General features: G+C 52.7%; 1 protein-coding gene across 2 annotated transcripts; it reads left to right on the plus strand.

Moving 5' to 3' along the window:
* The first annotated feature begins 15,638 nt into the window (after positions 1 to 15,638).
* RHOU (ras homolog family member U) lies at positions 15,639 to 23,322 on the plus strand. Of its 2 annotated transcripts, XM_039875737.1 has the most exons (4): positions 15,639 to 15,882; positions 17,311 to 17,369; positions 21,174 to 21,671; positions 21,703 to 23,322. In XM_039875737.1, the coding sequence occupies exons 1-3, from the start codon at positions 15,639 to 15,641 to the stop codon at positions 21,627 to 21,629; spliced, it is 759 nt and encodes a 252-aa protein (XP_039731671.1). In that variant the 3' UTR covers positions 21,630 to 21,671; positions 21,703 to 23,322. The 2 variants fall into 2 exon arrangements, with proteins under 2 accessions (XP_039731671.1, XP_039731670.1); XM_039875736.1 differs by having other exon boundaries at positions 21,174 to 23,322.
* Positions 23,323 to 24,738: the final 1,416 nt, after the last annotated feature.

Raw genomic sequence — 24,738 nt, forward strand, 5'->3', positions numbered from 1 at the left:
AATCACGTCTCAGGACCTAAACTCGGGGGTGGGGAGGGGAGACAGTAACCTGCAAAGAAACACCCATCAACAGATTTCTCAGCAGAAACTCACAGGCCAGGAGAAAGTGGACTGACCTATGCAAAATACTGAAAGATAAAAACTGCCAGCCAAGAGTGCTCTATTCAGCAAAATTATTCTTCAGATATAAAGGAGAGTTAAAGGCTTTCCCAGACAAACAAAATTCCAGGAACTCACCACCACTAGACCTGCTTTACGTGATATGTTGAAAGGAGGTCTTCTGCCTGAAACAAAAGAGAAACAATACTTTGAGCAAGGTAATAAACGGACAGACAGAATCAGAAAACTGTAATGGTACTTCGGAAGAGAGTGTTAAACACTTAATGATAGCATAAAGATTACAGGGGAAAACCCATTAAAAATAACTATAGTTGCTTCAATTTGGTAACGAACTCACAATATAAAAAAAGAAAATTTGCCACAACAAATACATAAGAGGGAGGATGAAAAGGATGGAATCTGGAAAGGCAAATGAAGATAAGAAACTATCAGCAGAAAAATGACTATTTTATCTATGAGACATTTTATATAAACCTCATGCTAACCATAAAACAAAAATCGAGAGCAGAAATGTGAAACAGAAAAAGAGGAAACAGAGAAAAACATCAAAGAAAACCACCAAAGTAAAATGGCAGACAGAAACACGAAGGAAAAAAAAATGGAGATATAGAGTAATCCGAAAACAAAAAAGATAAAATGACAGCGGTAAACTCTCATCTATCAATCATCACCCTAAACGAATTCAGCTCCCCAATCAAAAGGCACAGAGTGGCCGGATGGATTAAAAAACAAGACCCAACTATGTGCTGCCTTCAGGAGACTCAGCTCAGCTCTAAAGACAAACATAGGCTCAGAGCGAAGGAGTGGAAGATGATACTTTACGCAAATGGTAGACAATGAAAGCCGGGGTAGCCACCCTTCTAACAGGCAAAGTAGACTTCAAGCCAAAAAAGTAACAAGGGACACAGAAGGACATTATATAATGATAAAAAAAAAAAGGACAATACATCAAAATGACATAACATTTATTAGTATACATGCACCTAACATAAGAGCACCAAAATACATAAAGTCATTATCAACAGACCTAAAGGAAGAACTTGATAACACCCCAGTGATAGCAGGCGACATTGACACCCCACTTACATCGATAGATATAGATCATCCGGATAAAAAGCCAACAAAAAACATCAGTCTTCAATGACACATTAGAACAGAGAGACTTAATAGATATATGCAGAACCTTCCACCCAAAAAATTCTTCTCGAGTACACATCGAACATGCTCAAGGTAGAACATACGTTAGGGCACAAAGCAAGTCAATAAGTTTAAGAAGATTGAAATAATATCAAGTACCCTTTCCAACCACGACAGTATGAAACTAGAAATCAACTACAAGAAGAACGCTGGAAAACCCACTAATATTTGGAGATTAAACAGCACACTACTGAACAACTCCCGGGTCAATGAAGAAATCAAAGGGGGAATAAAAAACAATACATGGAGACAAATGGAAATAAAAATACAACACATGAAAAGTTGTGGGTTGCAGTAAAAGCTGAACAGAAAAGGCCATTCTGAGCAATACAGGCCTCCCTCAAGAACAGGAAAAGGCACAAATAAACAATAGAACCTTATACCCTAAAGAATTAGAAAAAAAAAAGAAAAGAAACTAGACAACAAAGCCCAAAGTCATCAGAAGGAAGGAAATAAAACACGAATAAACAGATGAGACTACTTCAAACTAAGACACTTCAGCATAGTAAAGGAAACCATCGCCAAAAACAAAAGGTCACCACCAAATGGGAGAAGAAATTTACAAATGATGTTTCCAAAGAGAGGTTAATGTCCAAAAAAATACAAGGAACCCATACAACTCGACAATAAAAAACAAAGAACCCAATTTAAAAACCAGGAGAAGATCTGAATAGACATTTTTTTTCCCAAAGAAAACATACACATAGCCAACAGACAGATAAGCTGTTCAACATCCCTTAATTATTAGGGAAACGCAAATCCAAATCACAGTGAGGTATCACATCACACCTGTTGGAATGGCTAGTATAAAAAATGGCAAGAAATAACAAGTGTTGGTGAGGATGGGGAGCAAAAACACTATTCATGGGATTGTGAATTGGTGTAGCTACTATGAAAAACAGTGAATAGAGCTACCATACGATCCAGCTATTTCGCTTTGGGGTATTTATCTGAAGATATATATGTATATATAAATATATACCAAATATACAATAGAAAACCGCTTAGCCATGAAAAATCCAAAATTTTGCCATTTGGGGCAACATGGGTAGACCTTGCAGATATTATGCTAAGTGAAATAAGCTGGACAAAGACAAATACTATGTGATTTCACTCATTTGGAATAAAAAAAAATGAACAAACCAAAGTTTTATTGAACAAACAGAACAAAAAAAAAATCTGCAGACAGCATAAAGGTGGTTACTGAAGGAGAAGGGGAAGGGGGAGGGGTGGGGGAGGGCAAAATGGGTAAAGAGGATAAATTGTTCCGTGACCCGTCAAAACTAGTCCTTCGGTGGTGAGCGTACTGTAGTGTCTGCAGATGTCAAATGACAATGCCGTCCACCCGAAACGTATAAAACGTTATAAACCAATGAAACCTACATAAAAAAGACAGATTGGAAAATTGGATAAAAAATTAGGATCCAGATCTATGCTGTCTACAAGAGATTCTCTTTCCCTCTAAAGACACAAATAAGCCGAAAGTAAAAGAATGAAAAAAGACATTCTGTGTAAATAATAAACAAAGAGCGGGGGTCGCGATACTAACATCAAACGGAATAGATGTTCCAGGAAAAAAGTTACACTAAACAGAGAAAGACATTATATTTTAGTAAAAGAGTCAACATACAGGAAGATGTAACAATTACAGACATTTATGCACCTAATAACAGAACAGCTAAATATTTGAAGCAAAAACGGAGAGAACTAACGAGACAATTGACAGATAATTCTTCAACAAGAGTTGGAGACTTCAGTACCGTACTCTCAATAATAATAGAACAACCAGAGAGGAGACGCTGAAGGAAACAGAAGAGATGGCTTGAGCAACACAAAACTCCGAGTGGATAGAACAGACATGTACCACTCTACCCAACGACAACCGATACACATATTCTCAAGTGCGCATGGGCCTTCTCCGGGGCAGACCATATGTGAGGTCACAAATCAACACCCTCACTTTATATCTTAAAAAGAAAAACAAGAAGAAGAAAGAATGAATTAAACTCGAAGCTGGCATAAAGAAGGAAATAATGAAGATTAGAACTGAGATAAATAAAATAGAGAATAGATCCAACAATGGAGAAAATCAATGAAACCCAGAGTTGGTTCTTCAAAAAGATGAACAAAATTGACAAACCTTTAGCTAGATTGATTAAGAAAAACAGGACGCTCAAATTACTAAAATCGGAAATGAAAGAGGGGACGTTACTATGCACTGATCATACAGAAATAAATAGGACTGTAAAAGAATCCTATGAACAACTGTATGTCAACAAATTGGATAACCTAGACAAAGCAGACAAGTTCCTAGAAATAGAAGTGCTACCAATTTCGAATCAAGAAGAAAATCTGAACCGACTTGTAACTAATAAGGAGACCGGTTCGACAATCAAAAACCTCTTAATAAAGAAGAGCTCTGAATCGATGGCTTCGCTGGGGCATTCTACCAAGCTTTTAGGGAAGGGACGCGAGTCCTTCTCGAGTCTTCCAAAAAATGGAAGACTCAAGTGGAAAAGTCACTTACTAGCTCAGTCTATGAGTCCGGCATTGTCCTGACACCAAAACCAGACCAAAAAAAAAACTCTAAGAAAAGAAACCACAGAGCAATTTCCCTTGTAATCAGTGATGTGAAAGCTCTCGACACATATTGGATTCTTGGCCTGGGGGGGTGAGATTCACCATAGAAAGGAAAGCCAAGTGGAAGCGTGAAAGTTATCCCCGGCCAAAGGATGGATGAGACACGATGCTGCTTTGGGGGTGCGGGTGCCACTGCTGCCGGGCCGCTGCTCATCACAGTATTCTCAACTCACAGAAAAGCCATGATCAGGAAAACTAGAAAACGGACACCAGAATACCTCGACTCAGCCACTTTCTTCATAAAAATAAAATTGGCGAATGGGGCTGCAACCAAAGTCAGTTGCCCAAGCGGCTCATTTGCTCACCGGGTGGGGCGTAACCGTTTCCTCTCTACTCGCCCGAGCATTTTGAATGCTCCTCTCAGCGGAGACTTTTTCCTGGCGTATCTGACACGTGTCATTTCATCTTAGCAAACTCACCTGCGATTCTTTCTTTTCTTGAGGACGCAGAACCCGTCTTTGTCAATATTCAGACCTTTTCGCCTCAGACGCTCAGCTCCTTGGGGCCCAGCCGCACGACCCCAGAAGGCTGTGCGGTTCTTGCTCGTCTTCTGTAAATCTTGGGGGTCCTGCCCCCGCTCCCCGCGACTTCCCATCATACTACCGATCTCTTAGCTACCGTTTATTGCTATTTTGGCCTAGGAAATCAATAATAATAAATTGTCTCTGGGTGAATAAAGTTCCAAGTGGGTTTTTCAGTGGGTCAGTATTTAACTCCACCGAGGCATCCCAGTGTACGTGTTTTCAAACTCTGGTTTCGTTACCGTGCAGTATGGTGAGGCCAACAGATCAGGCCACGACAGGCTGAAAAGAGAGTTTGTTACTCACAGGTCCCGAGAGGCGGGGACACGCCACGCCATCGGCGGGGGGCGCACGGGGAGCACAGGGTCGGTGGGCGGGTAGAGGGGGAGCGGGATGTGGACACGAGCCTTCCTTGTGTTTCTGGAAGGCACCGATGAGGCAGGGTCAGCAGATTTTGAATTTTATAAAAAGTTTTGCGCAGCTAAGAAGGCAATCATATAACTTTTCTTTTTAGATCTATTAATGGAGTTTATTACATTAATGAATTTCTTCATATTGACCCAGTCTTGACTTACTGGAATAATTTCTACTTGGTCGTAGAATATTATTTTCCTAACACGGGGCCGAATTCTATTCACCAATATTTAATTTTGAATTTGCCTCAGTTTTCACATATGCTATTGGTTTGTAATTTTATTTTTTTCTGCACCAGCTTCAAGAAGTTCCGGTGTCAATGTTACATTTACTTCCGAAAAAGAATTCAGAAAATGTCCTTTTTCGGTGCTCTGAAACAATTTAGAGATTATCTTATTGTTGAAGGTTTGTTGGAATTTCCCTCTGACACCGTCTGGGTCTGGTGTCGTTTGGGAATATAGCTCCATGATAACGTTCTCCATATATTCTCTAGGTATTACTCTGAGCTTTCTAAATCTGAAGAGGTCGATTTGGGTTAATGGGATTTCTCTAGGAAATTATCCGTTTAACCTGATTTTCAAATTAATTTGCATAGAAGTCTACAAGACAGTTTCTTATGATTTGTTAAATTTCCTGTTTCAATAGTTATTTTCCCCTTGTTCTTTCTTATTTTGTATGCTTGTGCTTTTTCCCTACCTTTTTCTTGATTAAGTTCGCTAGTGGCTTGTCTATTTTCTTGATCAGTTTTAAAAATCAAGAATTCGATTCACTAGTCAGAATCAGTTTTTCTATCTACCTCAGTAATCTTTGCTTTTACCTTTAATTTTTCCTTCCTCGGGCTCTCCTTTCGTTTGCTCTTTTTGCTCTTTTTCTAGCTTTTTGAGCTGGAATTTAATTCATTTATCTACAATCCTCTATTTTTGTTGATAAAAGTGTTTAAAACTATGAAATTTCTTATGATCACCTTAAATATGTCTCTTATGATCACCTTAAATATGTCTCTTACGATCGCTTTAAATATGTCTCGGATATTCAGATACATTGTGTTCTTATTATCATTATGTTTTAGAAATTTTGTAAGTTTACTTTATATTTCTCCTTTCATCCAAGAGTCCCAAATAGAAGTTTATACATTTTCAGGTGGAATAGCCTTCTCTTGGTTTTTGTTTTTAATAATTTCTAGTTTTATTACATTGTGAGCGGAGACTATTTGTAATATCTCCTTTTTTTAGTTCAGTCATTTAAAAAATTTAAATACAATAACATTTACACTTAAGTATGCCACACCCATCCTTCCTATACTATTAGAGTTAGTTATGAGAGGCTTGGGTTTCAGCTTGATTTTTTTTAAATGCTCTCTCTAGAGACCCCGTTCGGTTATTTTGTTTGTCCAAATCTGTCTTGTTCTGAGTGGCGTGTTAAAGTCTCCCATTTTTAGTGTGTGTTTGTCTATGCCTCTTTGTATCTGGTAATTCTTGCTTTGTAAGGGTAGGAGTTCTGTTGCATTATTCGATATTCATACTGGGAATAGCTCCTTTGTGATTTGTAGCTTTACAAGTGGAGATTTTATTTTAAAAGCCCGTTTTACTCTCTCCCTTGAATGCTTTTCTGCACCTCACTTGTGGAGGTTCCTGTTGATCTTTCCCATGGGTGTTTGTGTGCCGTAACTTTCCTTGACCTCCCACAATTAGTCTGTCTGTTATAATTTCTCATGATGAATACATAAACCCACAAAATCATTCTATACATGTTAAGTTTCTACTATGTACGATTCTAGGTATTTGGGAGCAGTTGTGAATAAGAAAGCCTCAGGCAGCTCATGGTCACCATTTATTGTTCTGTCCTCACAAATGTGTAGTTTAATATTTATTGTCTGAAAGCTTCATGAGGAAAAAGACAGTATCTGTTTTGTTTATCGTTGAACCGCCCGCACTTCATACACCGCAGAGCTGGCACCCAGCAACTGTGCGCTAAATAAATCTACAGATCTGTCTATATTTACTTATGTGTTTTATGTTCCAGGCTAGTGGAAAGTAGTCACAATAGCGCACAGAATTTCTTTTTCCGGTCCCACTGTCCTCTGTTTGCTCACCCAGCTGCAGTCTGGGGGGCTCCGCTGTTCTGTTCAGGCCGACACGCCGGCGCCCCAACTTTTCCCCTGCGAGCACACGAGTTCATCGTCATCTTCTTATCCAGGGGCTGGAAGGCCTGGACCCAGCTGGCACGCCTGCAGCGGGCCGAAGCAGCAGGCTACCGTCAGTCACCAGGGCTGTGCCGAGGACACGGTATGGGGGTGGATGACGAGCCAGAAGGGACAGGAGTCAGGAGTTGGCCTTTGCACGCCAGTGACACAGAAGCATCGTCTTTTCCAGGAGGATTTTAGAAGAAAAAATTCAGATCTTTAAAACCATCTTTCATATCCATCTCCTTTGAAAGGGTACCTAGAATTGCTCCGTGTTCCTGCGGTAACACTGTGCGTCGACCGGCGGGGTGCCAAGAAGTACAGGGCGCTTCACGAGGACAGAGCCAGAAAGTCTCAGGACACGCACTGTGCACAGGCAGCAGAGCCCCCAGGACTGAGACGGCCAACCCCTCTCTGCGTCTAGGCCCCCACAGTATGTCAGTGCCCCTTTAGTGGAGAGAGCCTCAGAGGTTTGCAGAGTAGCTAGGTCACCCGGGAATCGCTCGCCCCGGCCCACCAGTTCCCCCGTGGAAGGCATCGCCCTGCCCGTCACTGGGAAAAGACATCGCCAAGGTGAGGCGCTACCACAGACGTCCTGTGCCCCCGCATGTTGGTGTAGGAAAAGTTGAGATCGACTTTAACGAGATGATCTGATCAGAGACCACACTTGCTTGGTGACCAGGTGTCTTAATCTTCCCGACATGATCCAATTTGTGTTCTTGGACCAAACACAGCACCCTCGGATCTAGCCCGACATTTAAAAAGTTTATTCAGGATCAGAAGATACGGCAAAAGGATCAGGGGCATTTCACGCCCCCCATTGGCACACCTGGCTAACGTGGAGTGTCATGTCTGAACATAATATAGGTCATGCCCACAGATCATTTCACCTGGGTCAACTTCCTTGGTGAAAACTACGTCTGTTCTTATTCTATTTATAGAATATAGACTATCTACCGTAGTGGAGATAATTCAATATTAAAAAATAGGATTCTAGGGGGGAGGTAGATGGGGTAAAAGGGGTCAAATAGGGTTTAGGGGGGAGGGTGACGTGGGTAGAGGGGATCAAATATGGTAGCTGAAGGCAACTGGACTTTGGGTGATGAACACACAACAGAATATCTTGGATGTCAAATGATAACCTGCCCTGAAAATTATATAGTGGTAACCAATGTTACTGATCAACCAATTAAAAATTTAAAAAGAGGAAAAGAATAAACCTACCAAAAAAAAAAAAAAAACAGGATTCTAGAAGGCCACTTCCTTGGGGACACTTCAGTTAAAAATCATAATGAGAATCTGGGGGACTGAGCGGAAGAGATGACTCTGAGTTTCCTCGCCCTCCACAAAAAACACTCATCCATCCGCTGGTCGCCAGTGCACGGGCAAAGCGGCAGGCGAGCTCTGAAACAGGTGGAGTCATGAATCTGCTTCTAGACATGAGGGGAAGATGCTAGGATGATGCAAATAAGTTTCGAGGACAGACGGGATCCACCATCAAGGTTCTGGGCAGCTGGGGAGGTTTACCAGTTACCTACTGGCCACCCCCTAGCAAATTAACCCAGAACACAGCGGCTTAAAACCGCATTGATTGTGTCCCAGTTTAGAGGGCGGGAGTTAGGAAGCAGCTGAGCTGGGTGGTTCTGGTTTAGGAAACTGGGGTCCAGGTGTTGGCAGGAGGCCTCAGTTCTTTACTACCACAAGGGTCGCCCCACGGGTGTGCTTCGGTGTTCCCATGACGTGGTACCTGGCTTCGTAAGGGAGAGAAGTCACACATCATTATTTCTGCGGTATCTTACTGGTGATCTGAATCGCCCCCATCAGTGTGGGAGGGGACTACACAGGGTATGAGCACCAGAAGGCGAGATCCTAGGGCCAGCCTCCACGAGAGGTGCCAGCCCTAAAACGTGAAGAACATGCTGCAGTTCGTTAAAAGTAAGAACTGCCTTATCAGGTGGATAAAGAAATGGGTAGGGACAAGTACGGGACAACCAGGGGCCCAGGATCTTAGGGGAATTTCGAGAGGAGGGAGGGGAAGAGTATGCAAAGTAGCCACACGGTGGCTTACGGTGCGGATGCAGAGGGTCTGGACGAGACGTGGTAGAAAACTGCCTTTCTCCTCTAGAGACTTCGAGAACCAGGTGCGAACTGGGAGGGTTAGGATGGTCACCGAATGAGGAAATCGCCTCTGCCCAGGACAAGCCCCGGGAGGTCCACACCGCAGATGACCCTGGCTGCTCACTCTGGGTGGGACTGGTACTGAGAGACGGTGAGGATCCCGCAGATTTGGTGGCAGTGCCAACCCAAATCGGCTCCGGCTGTGTGGCTGATGGAGCAAAAGGCAGCGTGGCTTCGAAACGGAAATGTAACCTTCAACGGCACCGACTCCGCAGCACCTGCCCCGACGGAGTGAGAGCGGAAAGGGGCGAGGTCTGCCGTTGGCTTCACCAGCCAAAGTAATATCTGGCTAGAGCTTAGATCAACTGCGACTCAAAAAAAAATGTCCGCTTACGTCCCTGTGCCATTTCGCTTTGCCCATCCATTCACCCTTCCGCCCAGTGCGCATCGACCATTCCCTTTGGTTCTCTAGGGAAAAAACAAAAGTGTTGACTTTTCGATTCATAAAATTATGTGTTTTGCAAAGGTCATTACCATGATAGTCTGTCTCTGCAGGGTGTCAGCGCCCTAATCGAGGACGAGGGACTCAATGCTCATTGAGGGTGCAGCCAGACCCAGGTCGGCCTGTCTGTTTATGCTGTTTTGATCACATCTCCTGAAATGATTTACCTGAATTCTACTTAACTCAGTAGCTTTCTCCTGACCCTCATTAGCTATTGTCTCTTTGGTAAGACTTATTGTTCCTAAGAACACCTGAAGTAACCCCAGAGAAAATGACAATATCTCCATACCTTTTTTAAAAAATTACACATAAGTATCCTTTTGTAAACATCTATATCGGTCTCACATTATAATCCTAAGAATTGGACTATGGGCACTTGAGCAAAATTTTTTGATGTATACACAAGTAAACTTTTAAAAATAGATCTTGGATTATGAAATATAATTCTCAATAGATAATATGTTATTATGTATCGGTAATACATACTGAAAACATACTCTCTATAAGTGGCATTAACCACATTGTCACGGACTGAATCGTATCCCCCAAAATCCATGTACTGAACTCCCCTAGGACCTCAGAATATGACTCTTTGGAGACAGGTCCTTAAAGCGGTGATTAAGGTAAAGTGAGGTCATTGGGGTGGCCCTGACACCATGTGACCGGTGTCCTTATAAGAAGAGGCGATTAGGACACAGACAAGCACCACCTGAGGACACAGGGAGACGACGGCTGTCTCCAGCCAAGAAGAGGGGCCAACGCCTTGACCTTGGACGTCCAGCCTGCAGATCTGTGAGAAGAATCATTTCTGTCTGAGCCCCCGCGTGCAGTGTTTTGCTGCAACAGCGCAGCAAAGCACTACACGCCTTTACGGATGGGGGTCCCACGTTGACGTACCTGTCCAGGTGCGCGGCCTGTGGCGTCTGTGTGCGGCTCGCCGGCCCCGGGCCGTCTCCCGCCGATGGCGTCCGTGACCTGTGGGATGGCCACCCAGCTCCCCTGACCAGCAGCTCCAGCTCTGTGAGCAAACTGAGCCTCTGGGCTCCCCTCCGAACCCGCGACTCGCTGGAACTTTCCTTGTCAGTCAGTGACGATTTTGGCTTGTCATGTCGTGGTACTTGGGGTTGTGCTGCCCCAAACCCACTTACTCCCAGTCACGCCTCTGCCAGCCTTGATCAAGTCCCCGCCCTCCCTGGTGGGGACCAGCTGGTCACCCGCTGCCCCCGCCCCTGACAGTCACTTTCCATCCGCAGCCCGAGGGCCCTGGGAGCCGGAGGAGGACGCGCTATCACCCAGCTCGCCGCCAGCGGCTCCCGGCCTCCCACGGGGTGACACCGCGCCCCCGTGCCCCACAGGCCTGGCCTCTTCATTCTTTCGATGGTCTCGTCCTCTTCCCCTGCGAACTTTTCCCTGCACACGAGGCTCTTGCTGCCTCTCCGACCTGTGGCGCCCCTGCCGGGAACGCTCTGTCCCCAGACACTTTCCCTCCGTCCTTCGCGGCCTCCGCCCAGAGGCACCTGTGCGAGGCCAGCGCTGAGCGGAGGTGACAGCGTGCCCCGCGTCCCTCTCTCTGTGCTCAGCACCCTCGAACACGGCACATCGTCCGCCGGCTTTGCTTCCACTGTCCCCCCCGCGTAGTGTCAGCCCCACGAAGGCGTGCCTGGCCTCTGTCGTGCTCACTGACGTGTCCCCACCGGCTCCCAACACGCAGTGCGTGCTGGTGAACACATACGGGGGGAGCAGATCAGTGGACCTGTCCCCACGTGACTTCCTGGGTTTGGACAGGCCAGTCTGAGGAGAAAGGCAAACCCATGGTGGCTCGAGACAGTGGGGGACTGACCTCATCGCTCTTGTCTTGTGTGCGTGTGACGGTTTGGGGGTGAGGTTACAGGGTACGTTAAAAACCTCTCACTCTCGGAGTCGCCGGCTGGGCAGCCTTGGAAAACTCAGTCTTCCTGAGCTGCCGTTTTCTAATCTATAAAATCGGGGTGATAACTGTACCCCTTTTGATTTGGGGAGCGTTAAACATGACAGTGCATGTAAGATGGAAATTTGCACACGTGACGTTTGAGCTGCCTATGAGATGGCCACGAGGAGACACCGGGCGGGCAGCTCAATACACATCTGGACGTCGTGAGCCCCGCCCGTGGGGCTGCAACGTGCTGAAGCTCTGGGGTCGCCCGGAAGGTGGTGGGGGGTGGCGAGGAGGAGGGTTGTTTTGAAGCTCAGGTTGGGTCAGAGCTGTCTGCACACCTGTCTCAAGGACGGATGTTCCAGCTCCCCATCCATGTCTTCAGGCATCTCCTGACTTTCGGTGGCACTTGGCACCCCCTCACCACCAGCGCACCCTGTCTGGCATCACAGTTATGTTACAAATATTTTCTCTCTTACCGGAATTAGAAAGTCCTCGAAGTCTGCTCGAAGCACGTCTGTACAGATGCCCTTTGTTCTTGTTTAGCCAAGATCCCTCCATCCCATAAAGGAGCTGACAACTAGACCCCTCCTCTTCCAAAATCAAACTCACGTCACGATTCCAGTGGATGGTCACCCTCTAATACAGTATTCTCGGATGCGTACGACGGGGAAAACGGGCCCCTGTCACATGATTTCTTCTCAAAGATGGACTCGGGTGCGTCTGCGAGGCCTCGCAGTGCACACACAGCCACTCGAGGTATCACCCTGACACTCGACCCCAGCAGTGGGCGATTCCGTTTTCCTCTTTCCCCTCGTGGGATTGTGGGTGCTGCTTTGCCCTCAGCGGGGGGAGAGGTAGGAACGAGATGGTCGCAGTTCCTGGGAGGGAGCAGGACAGTCCTGCCCCTTCAGAATTTCTGGCCAGGGCGATTAGAGTTGTCGAGAAAGGATTACATGGCCAGTTCTTCAGGAGGATGAAAATCAGAGACGGCCAGGTTTCTGCCGTCGCTAAGAGGGGTCTCTAAAGAGGCTCATCGCCTGCGGGGCAGCCGAGTGTCCGTAATGTGTGTTCAGGGGAGGGAAATGGAAGCAGCTCCCGCAAAGCTCTGGCGGGGGGCTGGGAGCTTTTCTGTCACAAGGGTCAGAGCAGCTGGGGGCCAACCCGGAAGGCAGCTCCAAGCGACGGAGACACCTTTGTCACCGGGAGGCTGCAGAGCTGCGACAGCTGGGAAGGCCCGAACCAGGGGTTTCCAAGGGGACAATAAACAGAGAGAGGGGGCTGCGTTGCAGGCACCTGTTTCCTGCGCCAGCAACGGCCACAGTGCAGCTCCACCCGCCACCTCGGCTCTGGACTTGAGTTAGCACACAGTGCAGGGTCTGCTTTCCGGCACGGCCTGCGCAGGACTGTTAGAAACGGGGAAATCAGCTCCGGGTATTTTAGATGAGGCTGCAGAGAGCTGAGCTACTTGAAGCTAGAAAGATGGGCCAATATGAGTGGGGATGGGACAATATTCGATATAAAAGGCACAGGTTTTAAAAGAGGGTGAAGCAAGAGACAGGGGCTGCAGAATACAAAGCTAACGCACGGCCAGGTGGAGGCGTAGAGCCAGATGTTCGAGGGCCTGAAGCTTCTCAAACTTGGGGGCCTTCATTAAGAGGAAGAATAAAAAGTTAAGAACAGAAAATTAGGTACCAAAATAAATACTGATTAAAAATGAGAACTATATCACAACGAGCTAGAAAATTTATAGAAACACCATAAACTTCAAAAAATCCACAAGAAAACATTTAACGAGACTGCCCGACGCACCCCGATATACTATTTTTTCCTACGTTTTTTAGCCGATGCCTTCCCCTCGCCCCCAACTTGACCGAGGTGTAGTCGACAATGAAAAGTCGTGTATTTCCGTGCACACTTGTTGTCCGTCCATCCACAGTAAACACTGACCGCGACCCCCTTCTACATGTAAGTAGACACCAAGAGTACCCCTGGTAAATTTCGTGGGCCCCAAACACCCTCAGACCCCCCCCGCCTTCTCATCTTCTTTACTTCTTTCCATGTTGTCATTTTGAAATCATGCTTTCCAGAGGAGAATGAACATGCACTTCACGCGCAGGTAAACTTGCCGTGGGTGACACTGCTACAGGTTTGTGTCCCCCCAGGCACAGGAGTCCACATCGATTCAGTTTCACGTGGTTTCCTCCAAAAACTGCGTGGTGCCTTGATGATCGTACACGCTGCGCAGAGCATGTTCCTGACAGGAGGGAACTTCGTTCTGACCGGGTGTGGTCGAGACAGCCAGAACCACGTGAACAATGCCATGCGGCTCGTGACAGGAAGAATTGCCAGGTGAGCTGATGGCTCCATCCATCCCAAACATCGTCACTCCTTAGCTATTGGAACCCATCCTGTGCTGGGGGACACAGGGCAGCTCAGGGGGACACCAGCGCGACTGCACAGAGGGCAGTAGGCGTGTCACGCGTGGCCATTCCCACACCTAGGTGACTGGCAAGAACATGGCCGCACAAGGCCTGGAAAGCAGGTAAACAGACCCCGTCAGGGCCGGGGAGAAGCGAGTCAGGTGCCTGAGGCTCGGAGCTTCAAGGGGTCCCCAGCGTCAGGCGCAGGCCGGTGCAAAGTTGGCCCCCTTAAATTTTGCTGCCTTGCTGCCTCCCTGACCTCACCCCTGTCCTGGCACTGTGTCCATTAACCCGAAACACAGTGTCTCCCCAACGTCGCTTGCCTTGGCTCGTTCTGTAAAACGTCCGTGGCACCTCAACGTCACTCACTATCAGGCGAAGAGTCGAAAGAAACAGTAAACATAACTGGTGGTGATCACGATACGCTATTTTGCAAAATTTACAAAACCAGAACCGGGTGCTCACATGGCTGGGGCGCCCAGGGCCTTGGGAGGCGTTCTTGGCAAGTGAGGTGTCCCAGACTCACGCATCTGGCCTCTTGAGGAACCCACGTCTGCATCCCCACCGCGCGTAGCTTCCAAGTCGGAGTTTGTCGCAAGGACTTACCTTTTCTTTTGGGGTCACTAAGGTCTTAGGCTCCTGAGCCGGACTGTCGGGGTTTGGACTCGGTGGCTTCCACTTCCTAGCTTGTGGGACCAGAGCATCTTAACAGCAGAGCCTCGAATTTCTCACCTTATGTCCATCGGATGGGTACACGCCATGTTAGGATGAGAGGAACGAGTTCTCGCAGTGCACATAATAAAAGCTCTAGATTTATTAGCTACTGTTATTTTTATTAGTTGTAGCATCGCTATTTGTGTTACTATAATAACGTTAATAATATATAATGATATAATGAAGACTTGGGGCTCGAAAGAAATTTGCTGGTTCGGGGCCTGCCAAAGACAAAGCATGAACAACGGACATGGCATCCTGTAGCTCCCACATGGGAATGAATTATTTTCGAAGAAAAACCCACACGGTGGGCTGCATCTGATCTTAAAAATGCTGCCTGTAAACAGTCTGCTTCAGACCGCATGTCCGCAGAAGACACTTCACGTCCTCCTGGGGGGCGGCGGGGAGCGCCGTGGCCGGCGGGGGGCCCCGGCACACAGGCTCCGACCGAGAAGGGGCCGCAGGGGGCGAGGCGGCGACGGGACCCGAGGGCGCAGGACGCGGGACGGCCGGGCGCCTGCGGCGGCGGTGTCGCTCTCGGAGGAAGCTGCGGGGCGACAGGGGGACCCTTCAGGCGCCGCCCCCGGCGCGCGGCTCGGGATCGCGGGGCCCGGCGCGCCGGCGGGGGGCGCTGTGGCCTCGGCGCGGGGACCGCACCGCGCGCGGCCCCGCCTCCCGGGCCTCCGCGCCCGCCCCGCACGCGCCGTGCCGCCGAGCGCCGGGGGAGGCCGGCGCGCTCGGGCCGCTGTCCTCGGCGCGCGCGGGGCCGAGCCCGGGCCGGCGGTGGCGCCGCCGGAGCGCAGCGCGCGACCCTGCGCGGCCGCCTTTGTCTGCGCGCCGTGCGGCCTGGACCCGCGGCGCCCGGCGCGGGGCTGGGGACGGAGCGCGCGCCGCGATGCCCCCGCAGCAGCAGGGGGACCCCGCGTTCGCCGGCCGCCGCGAGGCGCCGCCCGTGCCGCCGCGCCGGGAGCGCGGGGGGCGCGGGGCGCGCGGGCCCGGGGCGCCGGGCGGCCGGGGGCGCGGCGTCAAGTGCGTGCTGGTCGGCGACGGCGCCGTGGGCAAGACCAGCCTGGTGGTCAGCTACACCACCAACGGCTACCCCACCGAGTACATCCCCACGGCCTTCGACAACTTCTCGGGTGAGCGGGGCGCGGGCGCGGGCGCGGGGCAGGGCGGGGCGCGGGGCTGGGGCCGGGGCGCGAGGCGCAGTCGCCCCACCCCGCGACGGAGCAGCCCGCAGACCCGGACCCGGCGTCCGGGTGGCCGGGGCACTTTGCCGCGCCGAGCAGTGGCGTCGGGCCCACGCTGCCGGCGCAGGTGCCATTACCTGTGGCCTCGATGTCGGTCGCTTCCTTTCGGCGGCTCCTCTCGCAAGGGGGCATCTCCGCTTTAAAGAGCCGCGGGGACGGCGGGGGACAGTGGAAAAGCGCAGACGACGGGGACGCGCTGCCGGCGGGGACAGGCTGCCGGCTCGTCGCCCGGAGCCCGGAGCGCCGCGCGTCGCCGTCTCGGCGCTGACCCCCCCCACTCCCGGCCGGCGGACCCCGCGCCGCCTCGCCTGGGCCTCCGGTTCCGATTCTTGGTATCTTTTCGGTGTCGTTAGGCCACTGAGAGCCCGCGTCCGTGGGGAGCTGTTTGCTTTGGTAGAACACAGAGATCAGGACCCTTGACCTTGATGCTTTTCGGGTCTTTTTGAAACTTCGGAAAGAATTGAAACCCACAGAAGCCGGTCTGAAACACACTCCCGAAAAGGACCAGGCTTCTTGACCTCTTAGAAAGTCACGATGGCGGGGCTTGCTTTCCCCCATCTCAAAGGTGCCCTAGATAAAACCCCGAGCGCTCGTAGCGGGGGCCACTGTTGCTTTCCTTTGTGGGGCGGGGGTCTCAACGGACTAGTATAAACACGTATGAACAATCTAGAAAGTTATATGGAGACAGAACTGTTTGATTCCAGCGGAGCCCTCCAGCCTGCCCTGTCGCAGGCCCTGGAGAGCTGGGCTCGCGGGCCCTGCTGAGCTGCTGTCTGCTCCTCTGTCCTGCGAGCTGAGCGGAGAGATAAGCAGCGCCCTGTTTTATAAACAGGACGACGCAGGCAGCCAGTGTTTGCACATGTCCTGAAAACAAGCTACACTTTTACGACAAACCCCGAAGGCTCCCAACGTTTCCCGGGGGAAAACAATTGTTTTTGAGGTTTCCCACTGATTCAAAGCTGCAAGTTGGTTCCCACTTGTCCCCCCCGCCACCCCCCACCCCTGTGATGTTTTTAGGTTTTTTGAAACTAGTGTGATGGGAAAATAAATTTTCCCAGCTAGGAGGAAAGCGCGGGCCCTGCTGGGGTGCCTTCAAAGGGTTCAGAGGTTTAGGGTGAATTGTCGGCCCTGAGGGTGCTACGCTCAAGTGCTCGGGCCTCCTCGTTTGGGGCGAGTCCTCATTTACTTCGCCGGGGGGCCCAGAACAGGAGCTGAAGGGTTTGGAGCGATAATGGCAGCCCGTACAGGTGGAAACTCGTATTCTTTGCAAAGGGGTTAGAAGACACCCCCTGATTGTCGTTTTGGTCTTGTTTTTAGCTGTGGTTTCTGTGGATGGGCGGCCAGTGAGACTCCAGCTCTGTGACACCGCGGGACAGGTCAGTATCGTGTGGCTCTCAGAGCCGGGGCAGGAAACAGCCTGCTAATGGGCTCCAGTAACCTCCCTCAGGAACTGGGTCACTCTGAGGCCCGGCGGAGCAGCCCCAGCCCTGCCGTGGGCCCCTCTCAGGGGCCGGGGTGGCGGCGATGGCTCCGCACTAATAAAACCGGGATTGGCCGGCTTGGCGTGGGCAGGGCGGGGGGCCGGGGTCAAGAACGGTTCTTATCTCACAGGAGTTTCTGATCTTATTTACTTTCTGGTTTTTATTCAGAATGATCAAGGATGCTTTGTAATCATTTCTCAAAGTAAGTTGGTCATATATGATCATTTTATTAAAGGTCAACAAGCCAAATGTTTAAGAAATTTACTCAAGGAAAAAGGTGGCGTTCGTGAAAGCCGGTCGTGTTTCCTGTCCTAAGTGTAGTGTGGCTCCCTAGGGCCGCCGCTGTCCCCTGAGGCAGAGGCCCTGTGGACAGAGCTGTCCCGAGCTGGAGGAGAAGAACTGGGACCCAGTGTTTGCGAATCATGAACACTGACTGTCGCGCGAGGAGCCAGGTACTTGGACGGGACGGCCCGGAGTGAAGCAGGGACACAGCGTGAGGCCCCTTGGAGCAACCCCTGAAGAGCTCCGGGGGCTTGTCACCCAGTCGCCCCCCAGGGTGCCATCGCGAGTTTGCCAAATGACAGTTAATAAGCGTGTAGGGGCTTTTTTTGTTTGGTTGTTTTTTTGTTTGTCTGTCTGTCTGTTTTTACCAGTACTGGAGAGCCAGCACTTGCTAGAGTTAGAGTCAGAATTAGAGAAAGGCAGGTGGACGTGCTTGCTCACTTTTCCAGGTGCCGTCCCATGACCATTTGCTGTAAGAAGTGGGCTTCCGGTGTCCCCAGGCACCTCCAGCATCCGAGCCTCAGCATCCGGGTCACTTGCCTGCCCTGGGGTAGCTGATTCACAGCTTCCTTCTTTAACCTCAAGGTGACACAAGGCCGGGCAGCCTTCGCGGTGGCCACAGAGCTGTGAGTGGTCGGCCAGCCTCTTCTGCCCTGTGCTGACCCGGCCACCACGGCACCCAGCTCCCCTCTCTCAGGGGCAGAAGAACCAAACCCCGCCCCGTTTGCTCACCTGTAGCGGGAAAGAGCAAGCAGAACACAGGGCCGCCCAGCACGCGGTCCTTCGAGAGCCTGGCCGGTGTTGAGAGTGAAAGCTTCGTTGCTTTGTACAAAGTGAGGCTATTTCCCTACCGGGGTCACGTTTTCTGGTCTTACGGGCAGGCGGAGTGGCCCCTCGGGAAGGACGGATGTCCCTGCTCCTGGGAGAGGGGTGGCTTAGTGCCTGAGCGAAGTCAGAGCCGAGGGCGCAAGAAGCCAAGGGCAGGTCAGCAGGGCCCCTGCGGGGAGGAGAAGCCGGGCTCCGCTGTGCCGTGTCCCCTCTCCCGGGCTGCACAGCGCCTGGCACTTAGTGGGGCTTAGAGGCGCCCCTTAATGACCGAGTGGGCGCCGGCCTGCCCCCCAGCATGCAGGCCGTGGTAGGGAAGGCAAACCAGCTGGTAGAAGCTGAGAAAGAAACCAGTAAAGTGACATACGGGGGGAAAGTGGCATCGGCGGCTCCAAGTGCAGGACGGGTGAGTCTGGGAGGAAGACCTCAGAGCAGTTTTGAGGGAGGACGAGGGCTCTTGCCAGAAAAAAATTCGTAGAAACGATCCGGAACGATCAAGGAAGAGTTCGATTTTCCTCGTTATGGTCTGTTTAAAAGTCAGGGAAGGACGAGGACCATTTCACAAATATTTTCACGAGAAGTTTGCGTTGGGGAAGAAAAGGGTTTCGGTGCCACGCTGGTGGCTTTGGCGTATTGGAAACGACACCTCTGGTCTCCAGCGGAGTTTCCACTGAGACTCACTCCACCTCCCGCCTGATGTGCCAGGCAGTGCCGTGTCCCTGACCTTGAGGCAATGAGGCTCCTATCTAAAGATGGGCAGGAAACCCGCTTCGAAGACCATTTATAAAAAGCACACGGCTCGTAAGAGAAAGTCGCTGTTCCCCGCTGCCGAGAGTCAGTCGGTATCGGTCCCGACTGGGCAAAGCTGGTCGCGGTGGCCGTCACGTCTGTCCCCGTCTGCCCCCCTCGCTCCCGAGCTGAGAAGTGCCTTCCAAGGGGCTTGGTTTGCCCCCTGCCCTCGTCGCTGAGTGTTGGCCCAGCCCTTGGGCGCCCCCCGTCCTCCAGGCAGACCTCCTGCGCCCTGGTGGAGGTACAATGACTCAGCGTCCCCGTGTGGCCTCCGCCGGTGCGGGCACAAGCCGTGTGACGCGGGCTGGAGAATGCAGGTGACAGGGAATCGCTTCTGCGCCAGGTCGTTCGGGAGGGTGGGCGCGTGGGTGACACAGTGAAGGGGGCTTGAACACTGGCTCCGGTCACACTCAGGTGGAAGCTCCCACGGCCCTGCACCCCGCCCCGCCCCCCACCCTGGCCAGGGAGCCAGGTCCCCAAGCCCCGTCACAGGCCTGGCCCCGCGCCTGCCCGTCCGCGGTTGGTGACGCGAGCCTGGCCTCCAGGGTACAGCCAGCCGCGGTGGCGCCCGCCACCAGCCAAGGGCGCTGCCCGGTCTCGGGTTGGAGCTCCCTCCTTCGTGGCCTCTGCGAACGCGACGTTTCGGGGGCAGACCTCAGAGCCGGCCCGGCCCCCGCTCGAGTCGCTGTTTATTTCGGCCTCGACTGGCACTGAGAAACCTAAGGCCTTGGCGTTCGACTTTTGCTTAGACGTCAGTGAGGGGCGGTGGCACTCGGACATGCCATGTTCACTCCTGAGCGTGGCCGCTGACCGACCTTAAAGCTGTTGGGTGCTTACTGCCCCCTCCCCTCCACTCCCAGGCCAAGGCCCGGGTGCCCCGCGACATGTGTGTAAATAGTGGTTTGCAGTAACCAGAGCGTGCCGAGTGAGCCGCGAGGACCTGGGTGACATTTAACTTTTTCCTTCCACTGGGAGCTTAGCTGTCACGTTACACCTGAGGATGGTTGGCGCCCACAGACTAGGAGTGAGGTGACGTGAGTTCTCATACGAGGGGGTTCAGTGGCAGCCGAGTGTGGGACTGCGGGGGACTCGGGGCCTTCTCTGTAGAAACACCCTGGTTTGGAGACACACGTTTCTACAAGGGGCAGATGGGTCCGCCTGCCCCTCGAGCCGCTGGCCCTGCTCGGTGCCTGGTGTCCAGCGAGGGTCTTTGTCCGTGGACGGCTGCGGCAGTGGCTGCGGTGGCCGGTCCGTGCAGGCGGCTCCGACTTGTTCCAGCCAGTTCTCTGCACCTTCGCGTGGGTGGCTGTGCCTTCTCTGCTCCTCCGTCTGCCCAGAGCCCGTGCGTGGAGGCCTGTGGTCCCGGCAGCGACAGAGGAGGCGGGGAGAAGGGAGGAGGAGGAGGGCGGAGGGCGATGAAGTATGTGGGGCCAGAGCGAGGATGTTCGAAGCAGCATTGGAAGTGCCGCCGGGAGGCACAGGTTCTCCGGGTGGCCGAGGACAGTGGCCTCCCGACTCTGGCCTGAGGCTGAGGTCAGCTTCGTTTCGGAGACTCATCTGATCTGAGTCCTTTTCCCGTGCCGAGTACAACGAGGTCGCGAGCGCTGACGAAAACGCTGGGCAGGCTGTGGGGCCGGGAGTGCCGGCCCCCTTGGTGACCGGCAGCGTCCCTCCTCGGGTGCCCACACTCCCCGCCACCGGTGGGCTCCGAGGCCCGCCAGAGCCTTTCAGGACAAGCATGAAGGTGGCAGCTGCTGGGGGGGGGTGGATGTGACAGTAACTGGCTGCTTTGCCTGGTTGCAGGACGAGTTCGACCGACTCCGGCCTCTGTGCTACACCAACGCCAACGTCTTCCTGCTGTGCTTCAGTGTCGTCAGCCCCTCCTCCTTCCAGAACGTCGGCGAGAAGTGGGTGCCGGAGATCCGGTGCCACTGTCCCAGGGCCCCGATCATCCTGGTCGGGACCCAGTCGGATCTCCGGGAAGACGTCAAGGTGCTCATCGAGCTGGACAAGGGCAAGGAGAAGCCGGTGCCCGAAGAGGCGGCCCAGCTGTGCGCCCAGGAGGTCAAAGCCGCCTGCTACATCGAGTGCTCGGCCCTGACGCAGAAGAACCTCAAGGAGGTGTTCGACGCGGCCATCGTCACTGCCATGCAGGCCTCGGACGCCCGGCAGCAGCCCCAGGACGCTAAGCGCAGGACTCCGGACGCGATGGAAGCCCTTCCCACGCCCTGGTGGCAGAAGTACTGCTGCTTCGTGTGACGGACGCGCGAGGCCGGCGAGCGAGAAGCCGCGCTGGCCGGAGCGGCCGCCCCGCGTGGCGCCGAGTCCCTGGGCGGGTCCCCGCTCGGGTCTGCGTTTCCTGCTGTGCGTTCGCGTGCGGGGCTGAGGCGCTCAGGTGACACGCTTTTGAAGTAAGTCGAGCATTTTTCATAACCTTGGAAACTTGGAGCTCTGGACCTCTGGATGGATCTGCATCGAACGGGAAAGAGACACCTCACACCTGGGTGTCGGGAGCGACGCTCTGCCATGTTTCGTGTGCGGGAGGAGCTGGCCTGGTGGCTTCGGGCGCACAGGCCGGCCCTGGGGAGGACACGCTTAGCTGTGCAACTCATGCTTTTCATTCTTCTTTTAAGGAGCAAAAATCAGGAAGAAGGAGAGACCTCTGCTTATAAAACCTCAAACTGGTCACCTCCGTCACGTCCTAATACCTGGTCGCACAGTGTTTAGAAACAACCCACGAATCCCCCCACGAACCCCTGGCGCTGTGCAGACCCAGCGGGCTTCGCGTTCTGGGGCCGTCACGTCGGCACCATGCGAAGGTGCCACGCGGGTCACGCGCGTGCCGGGCGGTGCTCCCGTTGTCCCCCACGCAGCGGCTCGTGCTCCGACCAGGGGACGCTGGCCATCAGGGCCCGTGGCCCGCGGGCGGAGCACTAGGCAGCCCGTGCGAGCGGCTCTCGAACTCCCGCGGACGGTGTCCCCTCTGCAGGGACACGAGCAGTGTTAAGTCAGCCCAAACATGCTTCTCGTACACACGCACACACATGCTCACACACACTGCACACCCACGCACACCCAGACACGTGCACGCACCCGCACATGCACACTCACACCCACAGACACACACACCCCCACGCACATGCTCACGCACACACATGCTCGCACACGCACATACACATGCATAGACACGCTCACACACACTCACACTCGTGCACACGCTCGCACACGCACATTCAGACTTTTGAACCGTGAATGGGAGAAAACGTGGCCACAAAACCGGGTGTGAGGGACGCTCGGCTCCCTCTTTTCGTCCACACTTTTCCTGAACAGATTTCTTTTTGATTATACCCTAGATACGATTTTAACTGTATCTTAGCACATTTTTGAGACCATCTCACAACAAAACGTGAGCGGCTCTTAAAACCGGTGTTAAAATCTGTTAAAACCACCAGTTAATGTCTCTAGGGACTGAGCAGGCCGCGTGTCAGAGGGCCGTGGGCGTCCACTGTGGCCACGAGTCCCGGGCGTGTGCAGGACGCAGCTCCCTCGCTCAGCCACGTCTTTGCTCTTAGGCAGTTAGAAAACCAGGTGTCAGTGAGACATCCCTGTGTTTCAAGGTGGCGGTTTTTGAGCTTAATCTTTTGGAGAATCAAAGAGTCACATCAGAGAGTGGCCGTTCTCTGTGACGGACGTGCTTCAGAGATGGCAGGGTCCAGCTTGCAGTGGATGGAGCAGATTCACCAAACCACACGACGGAAAACCGCAGAGCCGGTGGGAAGGAGACGCTCATCTCTCTGTGGGTCCCGTGCCATCTTTTTTGTTTAAAAAAGGCCAGTTTGTGTTTTCCCATAGAAAAAGTAAAAGACTAGATTATACTTCAGGCTAGGGGCTGCTTTTATTCCTGTTAGTAAATAAAATCAACCAATTTTGTCTAAAAACGAAAACACATCGACTGTTTACTATCTATTTTTCAATCCACTGAAACTGACATCGGTCACCACTTCCTGAAGCATCTAGTTATGACCCGAGTGAGTGAAGTGACTTCGTTTGTGGGAACGCCCGGCCAGACCCACTGGGGTGCTCCGGGCTTGCGTGCCCCTGTGGGACGTCTCCCCACCTGCTCTCCCAACCCGAGTCCCCGCTCCCGGCCTTTTATATTTAAGCAGATGTCGGGAGGACGGTGCAAATTAATTTTTAAGCTAGAATACAGAGCCTAGGGGAGCGTCATGCGTGCGGCCGCGGGCGGGTGGCTGTGGTTCCCCCGGGAGGGGCGACGGGCCGCGGGGGAGCCTTAGGGAGGAGCTTCGCTGCGGCGGTTTATTCGTAGCCCAGCTCGCCTCAGCGCCGGGGTGCTGGGGACGTGACATCTAAGTGCGACAGCAGGGCGCGCCCCCACGTCCCACAGAGCTCGGAAGGAGCGCGCGTCCTGCCGGTTTATTTCTTTGTCAAAATAGAGATTTGGGCAGAAAAGTTCTCACGTGTGTGCTCGGGTGCCGCTGTCGGAGAGACTCTCTGAGCTGCGCTTTAGAAAATGCCGGTCGCCCCGGCCCCTCTGGCACGGGCTGGCCGGAGCTTGAGCACAGCCGGCTCCCGTGTGGGAGCCTTTTGTGATGTCCCCGTGCTCGAAAGCCTCGAGGGAAGCCCCTGCCACCCCGAGCCGGGCCGTCCCCCAGCCTCCTCATGGGGCTGTGCCTTCCTGCTTCCACGTGTGAGTGACGGTGACACTGTCCTTGCAAACGCGGTGGAAGGGGTGGCATAAAATAAGTCCTGGCCCGCGGTGTGACCGCGCGTGCCTTTTCCACGAAGGACGAAGGACGAAGGACGTGCCCCGAGGCCTCGGGGATGCAGCTTGTCCGCTGTGGGGTTTCAAAAATTCCGGGCCTGGCAGAAGGGCTGTGGCTCTGGTCCGTCAGGGGTGGGCTGCTGTCCCCGCTCGCTGTTCTCCAGCGAAGGGGCTCAGACGTGGGGTGTGGCGGGATGGGAGGTCTCTAACCTGGGCCCCAGTCTCCTTGCCGGTAACCAGCACAGCCTTGGAGCCGGGTGCTTTGTCCCCAGTGAGAACACACGCGTGTGCGCGGGGCGTGCATCCAAGCTCTGGCGGCCGAGGGTGGCGTAGAGGTCGGGGCGCCCTGAGCCAGACAGCTGCACCGTGACGACCAGCAGGGTGCAGGGCGCCTGTCTCCAGGGCATCATGTGCCCAGTGCGCATCTTGGGTTCTGTGGTCAGTCTTCTCATCGTGTTGCCTGGACATGCCCCTCACCAGGGGCTCCAAGGAATGTGGCCCTCGGGACAGGACTGTCCCGAGCCCCAGATGCCGCCCTGTTTCTACCCTCTGGCCTCAAGCGGGTGACGTCAGGGCTGACTGCTC

This window comes from Pteropus medius, unplaced genomic scaffold, assembly GCF_902729225.1.
Source record: "Pteropus medius unplaced genomic scaffold, Ma_sr-lr_union100, whole genome shotgun sequence".
Classification (NCBI taxonomy): domain Eukaryota; kingdom Metazoa; phylum Chordata; class Mammalia; order Chiroptera; family Pteropodidae; genus Pteropus; species Pteropus medius.